Source organism: Grampus griseus (genome assembly GCF_964374135.1).
Source record: "Grampus griseus genome assembly, chromosome: 12".
NCBI lineage: Eukaryota > Metazoa > Chordata > Mammalia > Artiodactyla > Delphinidae > Grampus > Grampus griseus.
This window is the reverse complement of record NC_139006.1, coordinates 80,415,389-80,432,327: the sequence shown is the minus strand read 5'-3', so window position 1 is coordinate 80,432,327 and position 16,939 is coordinate 80,415,389. Positions and strand designations below refer to the sequence as shown.

Below are 16,939 nucleotides of genomic sequence, written 5' to 3'. Positions count from 1 at the left end.
CTCGGCGCCCAGTGACTGTGAACTTAATACGCGAGAAACCCCCTGTGTCGGCCTGTGGGAAGATGCTGGACATGTTGTAGGCATTTTGAAAACACTCATGAAGCACTTTAAATTAAAGACATAACAGTAAAAACCAAACACTGAACAGTAAATGCAGTAATATTTCAAGAGGGGAAATAAACATTATGAACTAATGATTTTAGCTGAAGGTTAAAAGAAGCGTCAAGATTGTGTAGAATTTAAAGTTTGTATAGAATTTAAGTATGAAATTAGAGAAGATATGGGGATGAGATTGAAAGATTGTTGATTTAATCCTACGTTTATGTACCTACTCTGAGCCGGAAACTATCCCAGCCTTTTTGTACATGTAATCTCATTCAGCTCTCCAGATGACTTTGAAATAGATAATAGTTTCTAAAATAAGTTGGCGTCCTCTGAGGTTAAGGCACATGGCTAATGGATGCTGTGCTTCACTGTTGTTCTCCCAGACCTGGAACATGATAGACCCTGCTGGATTGCAGGGTCTGGTCTTCTGACTTCCATACCAGTGCTCTGCTTGTTACGTCACGCTGCCGTCCTGGAGGATGTCAGAGATGAATATGATTTATGTTCTGTTGAGGGTTAAATAAACTTGAGTCCATTTTATTTTGTGCATTAATTACTAGCAAACAGTGGCCCGTGGTACCAAAGAGAATAACATTGTAAAAATCATTTTCTTGTTCTATACCATTTTTTCAGAGCTGTAGTCATTCTTAGTATATTTCTTTCATCAACTGGTTCCTTATAGTTTTAGTTTTCAACAAAATACTTACTTTAGTGTGTGGGTTGTGTGAAAAAAATAACAATTTGAGTATATGAATTGTTAAATATTTACTGTTATTGATATTTACATTTCAGGGATGGGAGGTAGGTGGGAGTTTATCACTTGGAGTCAACAGTTCACTGTTTCACTCTGCCAAGCATAACATGTTTAAGATAATTGGAATTGAATTCTGGAAACTATATACTATTTTCCTATTCATTGCTACAGTAATAATTGAAAAGTTTAATGAGGATTATTGAATTTAGATATGTCATTCTTAATTTCAGGAAAGCTTGTGGCTATCGCAGTAATTGATGAGAAAAATACATCAGTTGAACATACCAGGTATGGTGCCTTGAAATAGTTTTAAGCTTCAAATATCATCCAATTCAGACTTTACATGGCTTCAGATAAACTTGACATAGTATCTTACTTTTCCTGTAGTGTTAGATATTAGATAAGGCAGCATATATGATAATTGAGTAATTATATTTTTCAAGTTGATGAAATGGAATATTCATGTATTTTTTGTTTTCTCACAGATTAAAGTCAATTATTCAGGAAGTTGCTAGAGATTATAGAGACCAGTTCCACAGGTAGGTGTTTGCATTCTGGAAGGCTCCATTATCTCTGTCTAATTAGGTTATGTAATACAGTAAAGCAAACACAGGAGTATTTCATACTTTCAAAGATGAATCAAGGAGCTGAAGTGAATTACAGCATGTAGCATTTCAGTATGAATTGTTTGAAGTTTATTGATATATGTCTTACAGGTTTAAAAAAAGACTTGTAATTTGTATCATACCTGAGTCTTGATAGGATTGGGGATAAGTTGGTGGTAAGAAAATATGCACATACAGGCATATACCTCAGAGGTATGGTGGGCTTGGCTCCAGCCCAGCGCAGTACAGCAAGTCGCATGAAATTTTTGGTTTTATTTAACATATAAAAGTTACGTTTTTGTATATTAAGTGTGCGGTAGCATTGTGTCTAAAAACTGTACGCACTTTAAAAATGCTGACCATCATCTGAGGCTTCAGTGAGTTGTAATCTTTTTGCTGGTGGAGGGTCTTGCCCCAGTGTTGATGGCTGCTGACTGGCCAGGGTGGTGGTCACCACAGGTCAGGGTGGCTGTGGCTTTTTCTTAAAATGGGACAGCGGTGAAGTTTGCCTCATCCATTGACTCTTCCTTTCATGAACGATTTCTCCGTAGCGTTGGTAGCATTTTACCCATAGTCGAACATCTTTCAAAATTTGAAGCAGTCCTCTCAAACCTTGCTCCTTTGTCAACTCAGTTTATGTAATATTCTGAATCCTCTAAATGTTGTCATTTCAACAGTCCTCACAGCCCCCTCACCAGGAGTAGATTCCTGGAACCACTTTTAAGGAACCTCTTCGTTCGCTCATCCGGAGGAAGCAGCTCCTCATCCATTCAGGTTTTATCACAAGATTATACCAGTTCATTCACATCTTCAGGCTCCTCTTCTAAGTCTAGTTTTCTTACTGTATTCACCACATCTGCAATTACTTCCTCTCCTGAAATCTTGAACCCCTCAAAATCATCCATGAGGGTTGGAATCAGCTTCTTCCAAACTCCTGTTAATGGTGATATTTGACCTCTTCCTGTGAATCATGAATGTTCTTAATGGCATCTAGAATGGTGAATCCTTGCCAGAGGTTTTCAGTTTACTTTGCCCAGATTCATCAGAGGAATCACTATCTATGGCAGCTGTGGCCTTAGGATACGCGTTTCTTCAATAAGAAGACTTGAAAGTCAAAATGACTCCTTGATCCATGAGCTGCAGAATGGGTGTTGTGTTAGCAGGAGTGAAGACAACATTAATCTTATTGTGCATCTCCATTAGAGCTCTTGGGTGACCCAAGTGCATTGTCAATGAGTAGTGATATTTTGAAAGGAATCTCTTTTTTTCTGAGCAGTAGGTCTCAACAGTGAGGCTTAAAATATTCAGTAAACCATGTTGTAAATAGATGTGCTGCATCCAGGCTTTGTTGTTCATTTGTAGGGCAAAAGGCAGGATAGATTTAGCATAAATCTTAAGGACCCTAGTATTTTCAGAATGGTAAATGAGCATTGGTTTCAAAGTCACCAACTATGTTTGCCCCTAACAAGATAGTCAGCCTGTCCTTTGAAGTTTTGAAGCCAGGCATTGTTGACTTCTCTCTAGCTAGAAATCCTAGATGGTGGCTTCTTCCAGTATAAGGCTGTTTCATCTACACTGAAAATCTGTTGTTTAGTGTAGCCACCTTCATGACTTATCTTAGCCAGACCTTCTGGATACCTTGCTGCAGCTTCTACATCAGCACTTGCTGATTCACCTTGCACTTCATGTTATGAAGATGGCTTCTTTGCCTAAACCTCATGAACCCACCTCTGCTAGCTTCAGACTTTTCTTCTACAGCTTCCTCTCCTCTCTTAGCCTTCATAGAATTGAAGAGAGTTTGGGCCTTGCTTTGGATTAGGCTTCGCCTTAAGGAAATATTATGGCTGGTTTGATGATCTACCCAGACCACAGAAACTTTTCTGCATATCAGTAATAAGGTTGTTTTACTTTCTTACCATTCGTGTATTCACTGGAGTAGCACTTTTAATTTCCTTCAGGAAGTTTTCCTTTGCATTCACAACTTGGCTAATTGTTTGCTGGAAGAGGCCTAGCTTTCAGCCTATTTGAGCGTCCAACTTCCCTTCCTTACTAAGCTTGATCTTTTATAGCTTTTGATTTGCAGTGAAAGACGTGGGGACTCTTACACTTGAACATTTAGAGGCCATTGTAGTGTTATTAACTGGTCTAATTTCAATATTGTTGGGTCTTAAGGAATAGGGAGGCCCAGGGAGAGGGGGAGGGAGAGAGATGGGGGAACGGCTGGTTGGTGGAGCAGTCAGAACACACAAAACATTTATTGCTTAAATTCGAAGTCTTGTATGGGCACAGTTCGTGGCACCCCAAACATTACAATGGTAACATCAAAAATCACTGCTCACAGATCGCCAGAGCAGATATAATAATAATGAAAAAAGTTCGAAATATTGTGAGAATTACCAAAAATGTGACATAGAGACATGAAGTGAGCAAATGCTGTTGGAAAAATAGCACAGATAGACTCACTCAAAGCAGGGTTGCCAGAAACCTTCAGATTGTAAAAAACATAGTATCTGGGAGCAGCAGTAAAGCAAAGCCCAATAAAAGGAGGTTGCCTGTATACTCATACATTTGAAATAAAATTAAATGAGGAATCACAAGTCAGATACAGATGACGATTTTAATAGGAACTCAAAATGTTCCTATTTTAATAGGAACATAAAAAATAGGTGATATTTTTTCCTGTATGCTAAATCAGTTTGTTACTGTTATAAAAGACAGTCAATATAAAGTTGTTGCATTACTTAATTATTATGCCCTTTTTATTCTAAGTCTTCTAATCAAATATATCAATGATATATGTATTTCTTGTGTTACACAGTATGAAACAAAATAGAAATGTCTTAAAATTTGCTTAATTTGTTACGTGTTTGTATCTCAAAAGCCAGTAGGATTCATACTTTTTTATATTTATTGTATGTGATTGATATGTTAAATGTTTACAGTGTTTGCATGCTTACCAAACCCTAAATTCAGTGCTTTGTATTTATCTTTTTTTTGTATTTAATATTGTCCTCTCTTTCTCTGTTCTTTTTGGTTGTTGTTGATTAGGGATTTTCAGTTTGGCCATATGGATGGAAATGACTATATAAATACCTTGCTGATGGAGTAAGTAAAATGCTAAATGACGAAATGATTTTGCTATCAACTCTATCAATTTTTTTTTTTTTTTTTTTTTTGGCCACACTGTGTGGCTTGTGGGATTTTAGTTCCCTGACAAGGGATTGAACCTGTGCCCACTGCAGTGGAAGCACGGAGTCCTAACCACTGGACCTCCAGGGAAGTCCCGACTCTATCAATTTTTAAATTTCTGTTTTTCAGAGACAGGCAGGACTAATAGCTGAAAAAAGCAAACCTTTGTATATGCCAATGCAGATATTCTCCCATTAAATATTTACTTTAGTTTTTAAATCTGTATTTGAAACTTATTAAACTTTAAAGTTCTCTATACTAAAAAAAACCTCCCAATTTAATGTTGACAATTTATAGTATTTTGGAAAGAAAACATCATTCAAAAACTTGTAAACTTTGTAGTTTCTGTTTAATATGAACCCTAAGTTCAGTTTTAATGAATAAATGTAACTTAAGTAGAAAATTTTTAGCATTTAAGAATTAATTGCTATTCTAGAAGAATTTAACAGACTAAAGTAAGTTTATAGGAAAACTTTGCAGCTCTAATATAATATTGATTATGCTTATGATGTAAAGATCTGATTTGTCACTTCAGAAAGTTGATATTAGAAAACATTTACCAGACCTATACTGAATTAATAAGTTTCAAATAAAAGCCTACTCTGTTCAGCGGACGTTTAGTGAATATTTGCTGTAAGTCACACACTGTGTTTGGCATTGCACTGTTGATGCAAAAAGATGAGTAAATTATAGAGGCCCTGTCTTCAAATGCTCACGGTCTGCTGGGTGATACAGTACGGTGACTCCAGCACTGTGTGGGAAGGCCTGTGTGGTACGGAGCTCTGGAAGCACGGAGAGACCCAGCCACACCAAAATGCACAGCAAGGCGCAGGGGCTCAGGAAACGCTTGCCACAAGAGCCGGTAATTAAGGGAGAGTCTAAAGAATGAGAAGTAGCTGAATGAAGAATGCAGCGAGGTTATTTCAGGCAGAGTGTAATAGCAAACACGAGAGTGTTTGGAAAATGGGTCTTAAAATAGCCTGGACGTGAAGATGGCGGAAGCCCTCCAGAGCTTTACCAACTCATAAACCCAGAATAACATTCATAATTTTCAGGTAAGAGCCTAAAATTACGAAGTAAAGTACCTTTATTCATTTATAATCAATTCATTATCCTTATTCCAATAAGAATTTGAGAGGGTTTACCGAAGACATAAAGTACCAGATGTAATATATAATGAAGAAATCAAGACAAAGGGAAATAAAATAAAGGATCTATACAATTACTAAAGGTACTTAAACAATTTGAATTTTTAATACTCAAGACAAAGTAGAATAACATTGTTTATACATTTCCCGTCCCCTATAGAATAACTGTTGCTTATAGGAGTATGGCTGACCGTGTAGAAACCTAAGAGAAATTGCTATGCTATATAATCTCATAAAGGGGGGGCACATTATAATAGAAATTTATTTTTAATAGGACCTTTACAGTATATATAGTAGGGACTTCGATACAACCATTTATAATGTCCTTGGAGGCAAGCCAATAAAGTGATGCAGTAAAACATTTTGGGCAAGAGGCCAAAGCAATTTGCATCTGATAAATAACTCCTTGATTCAGGATAATATTCAGAATTTCTAGAGATGGATGGACATTCCTTCATGAGTATTATTTCTAATGTGAGTTGTGAGATAGAAGTTTTGCTGCAGTTATGGTCAGAGAACAATAATCTCTACCACCAACCTCTTATTGTTTGTTTTTTTTTAAAATTCATACTTGGCTTTTTTTTGAGAGAAGACAGAAGGCATATAATGATGGCTATATAATTATCGAAAGTCCTTAACGAGCATTTACCCTGTGACCAACACTGTACTGAGTTGTCAATGTATGTTTTCTGACTTTTACACTAACTCAGTAAGGTATAAGTACTGTTATTTCCATTTTATATAGATGAGGAAATTGAAATTTCTTAGAAGAAACTCAAGGAAGTTAAATAATAAGCCAAAGGATGCTCAGCAAGTAAGTCAAAGAGATCCAGTCCTCAAATGCAGATCTCTCTTACTGCAAAATCTCCTAACTACTGTAAGATCAGTATTGACACATAAATTAGTAGAATTCAATAAGTATTGATGCCTAAAAGTTTTTAACTGAGGGCAAATACGTGATATTATATAAGATAGTTAACACTGTAGTGTTGACGATGTTTTTTACTTTTTCTCAAAGTAAACAGGGTACTCTCAGACCTTTGGTCTGTTAAATTACTTTGTGTTTGATTTTTGTGAGTATAGTTAAGAGGGAATAGGATGAGGTGCTATTTTTCATCGTTACTCAGATGGAATTATTTCAGAACAAATTGTTTCTAGTTCAGCTGTGTATTTAACTTTTTCATAGGACTTTTTATAGGAAGACCAGGTTCTACTTCATTCCATAAAAATAGAATTTTGCTACTGATGCAATATGATGATAACTAAACTACTATAAGTTAAAAAGTTGTCTCATGTTTTTATAAACAAGAATGAAGCTAAGATATTTTTTTTAGTTACAGTTAATTATTGCCTAACAATAATACTGGATAACAAAACACCCTGATACCCAGTGGCATAAAACAGCAATCCTTTATTCTCTCTCACTCGTCTGGGCTTGGCTAACCTTAGCCGGGTACAGCCAGACGTGGCTCCAAGCTGCCAGTTAGGTCCAGGTCTACCCTACGTGTCTTCCATGTCCTTGACCCTGGAGGGATATTTTCCTGGGGGATGTTCTTCTCATGGCAATAGCAGAAACACAAGAAGGCAAGCACATTTCAAGCCTCTGCTTCAGTCATTTCTGTGCCTTCCCATTGGCCAAACCACACGGCTGAGCCCAACATCAGGGATCATGTTTTGCCTCAATGAGAGAAGGACGTGGTGTGGGGAGGGATAGAGAATTATAAACAAGAAAGCAACCTCCTGGACCCAGTTACTTATGTGGTGATAATACAGTGCTGTAAATTGTTTCTACTGTAGAGTTTTGTACTTTTGCATAATACATTCATATGGACATATGAATAACCATAAATTGATAATGTAGGTGGCATACAGAATTAAGCACCTTTTTATGATTATGCAAAACCCTATTCTTGAAGGGATAAAAAATTATTTGAAGTAAATGACACATTAGTAATATTATGGTTTTTGTCTGCAAACTGAATTGACGTCTAGTATATCACTGAAGCACCCAAGAGGATGGGGTGATTATACCATAGGGTAGTGGGCATTCAGAGAATTTGGAATAGTATTTGTTGAATGTATATGATGTATTGATACAAGGAATGTGCTGGATATTTAACTTGAATTTTCTCATTTAACTTCTGTAGCAAGATAGGTACCCTGCCCCCCACACCTTTATTCATTTATAAATGAAAAGTATTAGACTTAAACAAAGTTTTGGGAAAGCATCAGATCCAAACACAGGCAGTGTAACTCTGGAGACCATGCTGTTCCTTCTCTAGCTGCCTGAATGCCCTTTAACTGAGGTGGGCTGTATATAATTAAAGTGATGGTATTTAAGATAAACTTTTGGCCAGGAATTATATTGCCCAGAAATTGATACTTCATACATAATAATTTTTATCCTTAGGTTTGATCGTGAATACTCATTTGTCTGATGTTGTATACTAATAGTTTTCATAAATGTTAATTTAGCTATTTTTTAAATTGATGCACAATTTGAATTTTTCTTTATGTAAACAAAGGAAGGCAAAGGTATTATAGTTCTCTCCTTTTGCACATCTAGTTATTTAGATATAATTCAAATAAGTATCAGAATATTTGTTGTCTCTGTGTTTAACATGTATTTTGATTTCTTTTGTTTTTCTATTTTCAGTGAATTAAAAGTCCCAACTGTGGTTGTACTGAATACTTCAAACCAACAGTACTTTTTACTAGATAGACAGATTAAGAATGCAGAAGACATGGTCCAGTTCATTAATAACGTTTTGGATGGCACAGTAGATGTGAGTTTTTGCTTTAATTGCAATGGGGTGATGGGAGGAGGTGGAGGAGAAATGAGTTATTTTCTTCTGATTCTGAAAGAAAGAGTCGGCCATCACCCGGGGTGAGGGGCAGGCCTCCATCCTTGCTTCTCTCACATGATACGCAGTCACCTTCCCCAGGACCTAAGTGGCAGAGGCTGCTAATGGGTGGAATGTTATTTGGAGGACATAGGTTGTCATAGTGATGCGGGGAGGTGTTACTGGCATTTAGAGTCAGGGGCTAGGGATGCTAAGAGGTCTGCAGGGTACAGAGCTATCCGATAGTGAACTTCCTGACTCTTAGTACCTCTCTGGATTCAAGAATACAATTGCATTAAGTTACTTGGATTGGTTTTCTAAAAAAATCTGTGAATAGCACCACAGTTTCTTAAAAGATCAGGAAATGTATTTAAAACCAGCCCCAGTGGAGTGTTCCAAATATAATCCTACAAAATATTTCTCAGAAATGATGAATGGATAATCTTAACTGTTTTTTTCTGTAAACCATATTGCAGTGTTTTTCAAACTGGGTTGTAGCCCGTATTAGAGGGTCATGAAATCACTTCAGCAGGTTGTGGCCAACATGCATCTTAATTCAATATACTAGAATAAGATAAGAAGAGAAGAGACTTCAGTGCTTTTGTGAAATGTAATTATTACTTTGTGAGACTTGTTTCAGCTTTACACAAACTATTTGAAAGTTGCCTCACAGAGTAACAAGTATTTCTTCTTTGGAAACACTCTTAATCACATAGTAGGAATTTTATATTTGTGAAAATAACACTTGTTGAAATGATGCTCACCTGTATGAGTGAGAACCCTTCTATTTGTAAGTTAGTGAAATTCAGGGAATGAGCCAGACTCCAGGCATGGCTGAATGCAGGGATTTGATGGATTTTCATCAGGAATTTTTCTCCCTCTGCCTTCCAGCACTTTTTTCTTTTTGGGTTTCATCATCGGAGAGACTTTCCCTGCAGGACAGTGAGGATATCCTGCAGCAACTGTAACACTCTCAGCTAAACTGAAAAGCTGGGCAGGCCGGCACTTGGGTGGGTCAGCCTCAGCCGAGCTGCTTGGACTGTGACCAGGGAGGATGCATTTTCAGAGGAGAATCAGACTGTGTTCATACGAGAGCAGAAGGAGGGTGGGACAGAGAAACCAGTAAATATTTACTCCGCGGCTCTTTCAGGTGCTCTGTGTAATCTTTTGTAGTCAACTCTTGACCTGCAATTGTAAGATTATCTAACAGAAAAATGAAATAATAGTACTGAAATAACAATTGTTTTTTTCTTGTTAAATTTAAGGCCCAAGGAGGGGATAGCATTTTGCAGAGATTGAAAAGAATAGTATTTGATGCCAAATCTACTATTGTGGTAAGTTGTGACAGTGTGTTTAGTGTCACTAATAATTGAGACTATATCGGTATATAGGTTATGTCTAACTAAGGTAAAATCTGGAATTTCAAAGGATTCGGTAAAAGTACATATTCTTAACTTGCAAGATAAGAACTAGTACATATTTACGTTAAGAAAAGATACTAATCAGGTGGATATTAAGTTTCTCCAATTATTCATTTCTGTATGATTGGTGAGTTAACTGGAATTCAGAATCACTGAACCTGATAGCATGACTTAAAGTGTTTTTCAGAGTTTCTTTCCTCCTCCTGCCCTTTTCAGCCCTTGGATCTGAAGCCTTCTTGCTGAGAACTCTAAGAAATCTCTCTTACGATCCCAGCTTCCACTGTCAGTCAGCCTGACTGCAGGGCAGCCCTAAATTTGTTGGAGCCTTTAACTTAGTTCTAGTTGTCTATCTTGAGCTCCTCCACGGGTATTTTCGTTCATTACGGCCAAAAGCAAAACAGAGCTAACCTTCTTCTGTTGGTGGGAAGTAAAGTCACGCTAATAACTCATCAGTTACTCCGTGCATCCTTCAGTTTGTCAGTGACCTTCTTTCTGTGGATGGGGCCCTTATCCCATTATGTGTGGCTGCTGCCCTAGCCTCCACTTGGTCTTCACACTTCCTCTTGCCCTGCCTCCAGTCCTCTGCCTAATTAGTACCACTAAAATAATCAGTTCTGATCACTTTCCTTCCCTTTTCCTGTGATGCCCCTCACAATTCTCCGTCCGTCTCACATGTTCTCCTCCTCAGTCTTTGAGCTCACACTGTACCCTGGCCTGCCTTGTTCTTACGCTTACATTTCTGCCTCAAAACACCTTTATTCTGTGATGCCTTTTTCCATTATCTCAATCCAAAGTGACCCTGCTCTCCTCTGAACTTGTCTATTTAGTTCTCAAGAGTTATAGTCACAATCCATAGAATATATTATAGTTGCAAAACCTATTCAGTTAAATTGCTTTTACTTTTCTGGGAGCCGAGGAGACAGTATATAAACTGAGGGAAATTATTAAGTTAATGTTGCTTTACTACTAACCGGACAAGTAAAATATTATTAAAAATGTTATGTGAAGAGAGTATTATATGGTCAATAACCACCCTTCTCCATAGCAGATTCCTATAGCCAGGATATAACTGTACAGCTCTTGGCACATAATAGCCATCTCAAAACAGACCTTTGTGATTAATGTGAGAAAAATAAACATCTTTTGAAAAGGTAGTGGACAACTTGGTGCCTTTTTCTGCTGCCAATAGCTGGTTATACATACACACATACATGGGTATAAACTTTCTAAAGGGCCTTTCACGTGATAGTCACAACGGAAATATTGACATTGATTCACTGGAACTAAAAGCAAGTTGGATGGCAGCAAGAGGAAGAAATCTGTGGTGGTTTTAAATTCATTTGTGCTTTTTATATCAGAATACAAATGAGGGATGTAACTATCTTTCCACAGTCTATATTCAAGAGCTCTCCACTTATGGGCTGCTTTCTCTTTGGCCTGCCACTGGGTGTCATCAGCATCATGTGCTACGGCATCTACACGGCTGACACAGACGAAGGTTACATAGAAGAACGGTATGAAGTATCCAAAAGTGAGACGGAAAGCCCAGAACCGGTAGAAGAGAGCAAAGAAAAACAGGAGCCCAGGAGTGGGGACTCTCTGGTGCCTGCAGTGCAAGAACCCAAAGATGTGTTAGAAAAGAAGAAAGACTGAGACTTTACCAAGATAAAATATTTCATAGGATTTCGAATTATTAAAGAGTCTATTCATTGAATTTAGACATTTAATCATGACCTTTACAGAAGAGAACACGGTGTTTGTATTTTGCTGACATCAACTGCATGGGTTATAAAATAGTCCTTCCGTAAATGGGGAGATGTTTGGAGCAAAGAGATGAAACGTTTGTCTAAAACAAACAAAATCAAAACACTCCATCGAAGTTTACCTTATAGATGTTGTTCTACCAGATCAGTTCTATTTGCATGTTTCTCTATCTGAATATTCTGTGACAAAATTAAGATTCTTGGGCAGAATACTTAAATTGGCCAGGCAGGTAGAAGATACGTGTGTGATAGAGAAAAATAACACCTCCACCTCCTACCATCCATTCTCCTCATGTTTTGGATAAGATTTATATGGACAAAATTAAGTCTTTAAAATTTAGGCACTTTAAGGAGAACTAATAACTTTTTCCAAGGATCAAATTAAGACTATGAGATAAAATAATTTGGTTTTATACAGCATAGTGATTTTATTTTGTTATTTTTAAAGGAGAGGAAATGTTACTTTTTACCTTTATACTCAGTTACATTATAAAACTTTCATACGGGCCTATATCGTGGGAAAAAAAAATAGTCTTATGTTTAATCTTTGCAGCAGAAACAGGATTTACTTGGATCAGTGATTTCAAACGATGCCCTGGACACTGAGAAGGTGTTTCAGCCAACACTGCAGGAAGGGAGGGGGGTCTCTGTCACCCCTACACTGCTTTAGCCAGAACAGCATACTTTTATTTCTCTGTTTTATATATTGGGATTTCGTCTAAAATTTTTTCTTTCGTAAAAAGCTCCTGCTGCTTTTTAAAAAGTAATATATATCATGTTTTTATTTTATGGTATGGTAACTTTATAGTAATTTATAATCTAGTGTGTGTGTATGTATATCTATATATACACATACACACATACATATACACATGAAATTTATTGACATACATCTGTTATGTAATATTATGGGCGTGTCTGTGTTCATAATGAGTAATGAGTGGCATAATCAGCCTGTTAAAGAAACTTCATGTCCAGTGATTAAAGACATCTGCCAGTTACCTTCTCCGTCCTCCCCATTGTTATTCATTTCAGCTAATGACCTCTCATCTTCTCTCCATAACGGAATAACATAGGAATTCTATCCCAAGTTATGTACGAAAACTGGTATCTTTTAAATAACAGTGTGGTATGTTTATGGTAGATTAGTTTATGTTTGAGGCCTTCATTTTAGCTAAGTTTAGGATTTTTATTAAGTGACTATAATCTGGGTGGTTATTCATTGAGTTATGAAACATTTTTAAATGTTTCATCACTTTAAAACTATGTAATTCATGGTCCTGATAGTGAAGCTGTTTAGGGCTGTGGCCCCCCAGGGCAGCCTGGGGTTATTTCTGATGCCAAGCTGATCACTACTAACCTGAGGCTCTTGTGCCTTTGTCCTAAGGAGTTACTAGGAATTGCTCTCTCGTACCTTTTAGTATATAGTCCTTACTTGTTCTTGATGTTTGGTGCCCCATTATTATCATTTTTATAAATGAAGCACGTATGCAGTCCCAGGAAATTTCACGAAATACTAGAATGAAATGTTATTCTTAAATGGAAACTGGAGAAAAATGCTGTTAATTTAACAAGGAAATTTCTCTCTAAAGAGTAATGAGACAGTCTTTTGGAAAATAGATATTAATGTTGGCAGCAGTCAAGCTTATTTTGCAGCTGTGAAAAGCTTAGCTAAATACAGATGCCTCACGTTAGTCTCGGCCTGGTAGGGAAGTTACAGCTTAGCCACTACTAGTGGCAGGAGGAAGCTGTAAAAATGTCATGGCTTCTTTCTTCATGTTTATCACTAACAGATGTCTGTTATCTGCATGGTTTTGTCTTTTGTCAAGCACACCTGTAAATTAAAGACCAAAACAGGGAAAAGAAAAAAAAAGGAGCAAAGCTTAATATGTATCAACAAAGTCCAGTGTTGTTTGTATTTCGAGATTTTCTTGTCTATAAATTAATGCCTTAGTTCTCTGTTATCTTTTTTCACAACATTATACTGTTGCCCCATATTCTTGTTTGTGTTTTCAAAATGTGTCTATTTGGGAAACAAAAAGTGTAGATGGTTTGTAAGTGAATAATTTTTTTATTAAAATTTTGCTTTTTACTTGTCTCTACTTTAGGATATTGTCACAATATCCTCACAAAACAAGTTGAAAGTTTTTGCTCACTAGTATGGTTTTCCCCTCAATGTGATATCAGCGTTTACTAGAAATGCTGTTTTTGTTTTAGGAAAAATTACTTCAAAATAAAGGAAGGTTTCTTAATGAATCTTGTAGAAGAACATAGATATCATCCTAATTCAGTGATGAATCTCACTGTGATTACATATCAATAGGGGGAGTTCCCTTCAGTAAGCTGGAGTTTTGCCTTCTCTTTCAGTGGCAATAAAGTTCTGTTTCTGACTTCTAATATTCAAGATGCTAGATGCTTGCTGTTGCTGAATCTGGTGCTCAGACAGTTTTTAAAGATATTTCAAAGAGAGAAAGTGCATGTTTTTATGGAGCAGCGCACCTCATTATACCTTGCCGTCCTTTTTGTTTCATTGTATACGTTAATATTTCTCTATATCTGAAACTTAGGTGGATTAGACCTGGAGTTTTCACTTGCTTCTTTATACATAGTGCTCCCTGGTATCTGAGTTAGAAATAACGTGAAGAGCCAAATGTCTAGCGGCTGAAGGACGGGTCTATATGAATAGTAAAACAATTAGCTATATTTTCATCCAGTGGATATTTGTTCTTGTTGATATTTCTTGTGTTTTGTTTCAGGGGCTTTTGGGGTTTGATTTTGCAAAAAGTAATTTAAATATTTTCATCTTTGCTTCACATGATATGGAAGTAGGACAGGGAAAAATCACTCAGCTATTCTTTTTATATAGAGAGTGTTCAAATAAACAAGTGTAGGATGTTAAGACTATCAATTAATTGGTGGGATTAGGTTTGCCATTTTATTTTTATAAATATATATTTTTTCTGAATGTGTCTGAGTCCAAGAGTGGGCAAAAAATAATTTTCTACTTTGGACTAATCTATAAAGGGTTTTGAAAGTTTGTGTTACTAACTCGTTGAATTCATGATATCCTGCCTTAAGGCACCAATTGTAAATCTGCATTTTTCTAAAATAAATTAATTGAAAACATGTAACCGTTCGTTATTTTTACCATTTATCTTTTGGTTGTCTGGGATGTAAATAATTCTCTATGCAAAGCAAAAAGGACAGTTGAGACTTCATCTTCCACGGTGGTTTTTTTTTTTTTCCTTTTATTAATTGTAAGTTATTTGTAATTATAGAAACATAGTTTTAAAATTTAAACAGACTTGATAAAGATTTTAATCTAATTCTTTCATATTGAAGGTGAAGAACCTGAGATTCATAGGTTTGATATATTTTGTATTTGTAAAACCTGACCATTTTAAATATTAATTACAGAGTTTAGAGCTAGAATAATTGGATTTGAGTCCTTGATCCAACTGCCAGAGTGTCATCTTGGACACAACACAACCACCCCTCACTTTCACTGTCACTAAAATGGGAATCTAAAGCCTCAAGGTTTTCTTTTTTAAAATAGCAGACAAATGGGGAAAGTATATTATGAAAAAACAAAACTTTATGCAGATTAATGTTTTGTAATTTGTTTTTCCCATTTTATGCCATGAGCATATCTTTTAGTGAGAATCACTCTGGCAGAGGAATAACAGCCACAAAATTGGTTCCACACAGCCTGTGGATGTGTGCAGACTGACTGATTAGGACGGGCCTCTTCTGATAAGAGCTCTCAACTTTTTTCTAAGTCCATTCCTATAAACAGAAAAGATGTTTTAAACAGGTAGTAAAAAAAGGGGCTATTATTTTGTGGCAGTTTATTCTTTCAGCAAATGTTTATTACATGTCTTCTACGTACTCCTGAGGATACAGCCGTAAAAGGCAGTCACAGCCTCAGTCCTCATGGAGTTTTTAGCTGCAATAACTGGTACTCGGGCTTACTTCAAGCGCTCATTTGTAAGTTTTCTACTTTTCTGTTTTTCTTAGTTTCCCTTCTCATATAATTTGTTGTTCAGCATCTAATTGTTGCTATTAGATCTTTGGGATCTTTGGGACTCCGAGGGTAGGAGACCAGGACAATACAGCTGGCATTAGTATGAAGGGTTGGGATTTACTCAGCATGTCTGTGACTGTCCGTGGATGGATGACACGGAGGGGGAGCAGTTCAACGTGAGGGAGCTCTGGGCGAAAGCAATCTCCAGGGACACAGCCGGCTTCCTGGGGGGGGTCAGAATCCCCACATGGAAAATATGTAAACATAAGCCGGCATAAGGCCATAAATGCAAGCACTAAAGCCACCCTCTACACCAACGTTCACAACCGTCCCTTCCCTTTCCAGCAAATGTCCCAAAAGGGTGTCGGCCAGCTTTTATATGGTAAATTTTAGTTGGGTGGATGAAGCAGTCGAGTGAAACTGATGAATATGTAATAGGAACTGAGGATATTTTTCCTCTCATTCAGAGTTTTCACATCGATCCGGCATCCCTGTCTTCATCACTAGGGTCACTTAAAGATTTATGGAACAGTGGTTTTCTTCCTTCGAAGTTGTTTGATACTCTGCAGCTTCTGAACATATGTTTGATGTTAGTAGAAATTCTGTATCAAACCATAAGAATCCAGTCACAACTACAGTAAATGATCAGATTTTAATGACTCATACAATGACATTTAGTATTTTGATGTTGTACACTCAAAACTAATCTGTGTAACTAATAAATCTGTGTTAAATTCCTTTGTCTCCTTTTTATTCTTAAACTGACTGTTAAACTATGATTCTGAATTGGCATTATTGAGACTTCTGGACTGTATGACTTTTCCAAACAATACTTTATTGTTCTAAACCAAATAATTGATAGAAGGACTTAAAGATTTTTGTAAAGTAAAAGATTACTCCCTTTTTGTACAACAGGTGATTTTGAAAGGAGTAAAAGAATTTACAAAATTCACCCTATTTTTGGACATAGGTTAATTTCACATTTTTAATAAAAGCTAGGTAGTTCAGTTTTCAGGATTATCATATAAACCTCTTTTGCCCAAATTATTACCCTTACTACAGTCTGTTCCTCTCAGTTGACAGTATG

The 16,939-nt window shown here is 36.6% G+C and overlaps 1 protein-coding gene across 1 annotated transcript in view; it reads left to right on the top strand.

The window, feature by feature from the left end:
* Positions 1–14,919, top strand: part of TMX3 (thioredoxin related transmembrane protein 3) — a gene marked incomplete at its 5' end in the record, with an annotated part of 44,433 nt that extends 29,514 nt beyond the window's left edge. Inside the window, 6 exon segments of the mRNA XM_082668128.1 lie at positions 1,090–1,147; positions 1,345–1,398; positions 4,513–4,569; positions 8,458–8,587; positions 9,910–9,978; positions 11,458–14,919. Coding sequence (XP_082524254.1) covers positions 1,090–1,147; positions 1,345–1,398; positions 4,513–4,569; positions 8,458–8,587; positions 9,910–9,978; positions 11,458–11,718 — 629 coding nt within the window. The 3' untranslated portion in view covers positions 11,719–14,919.
* Positions 14,920–16,939: the final 2,020 nt, after the last annotated feature.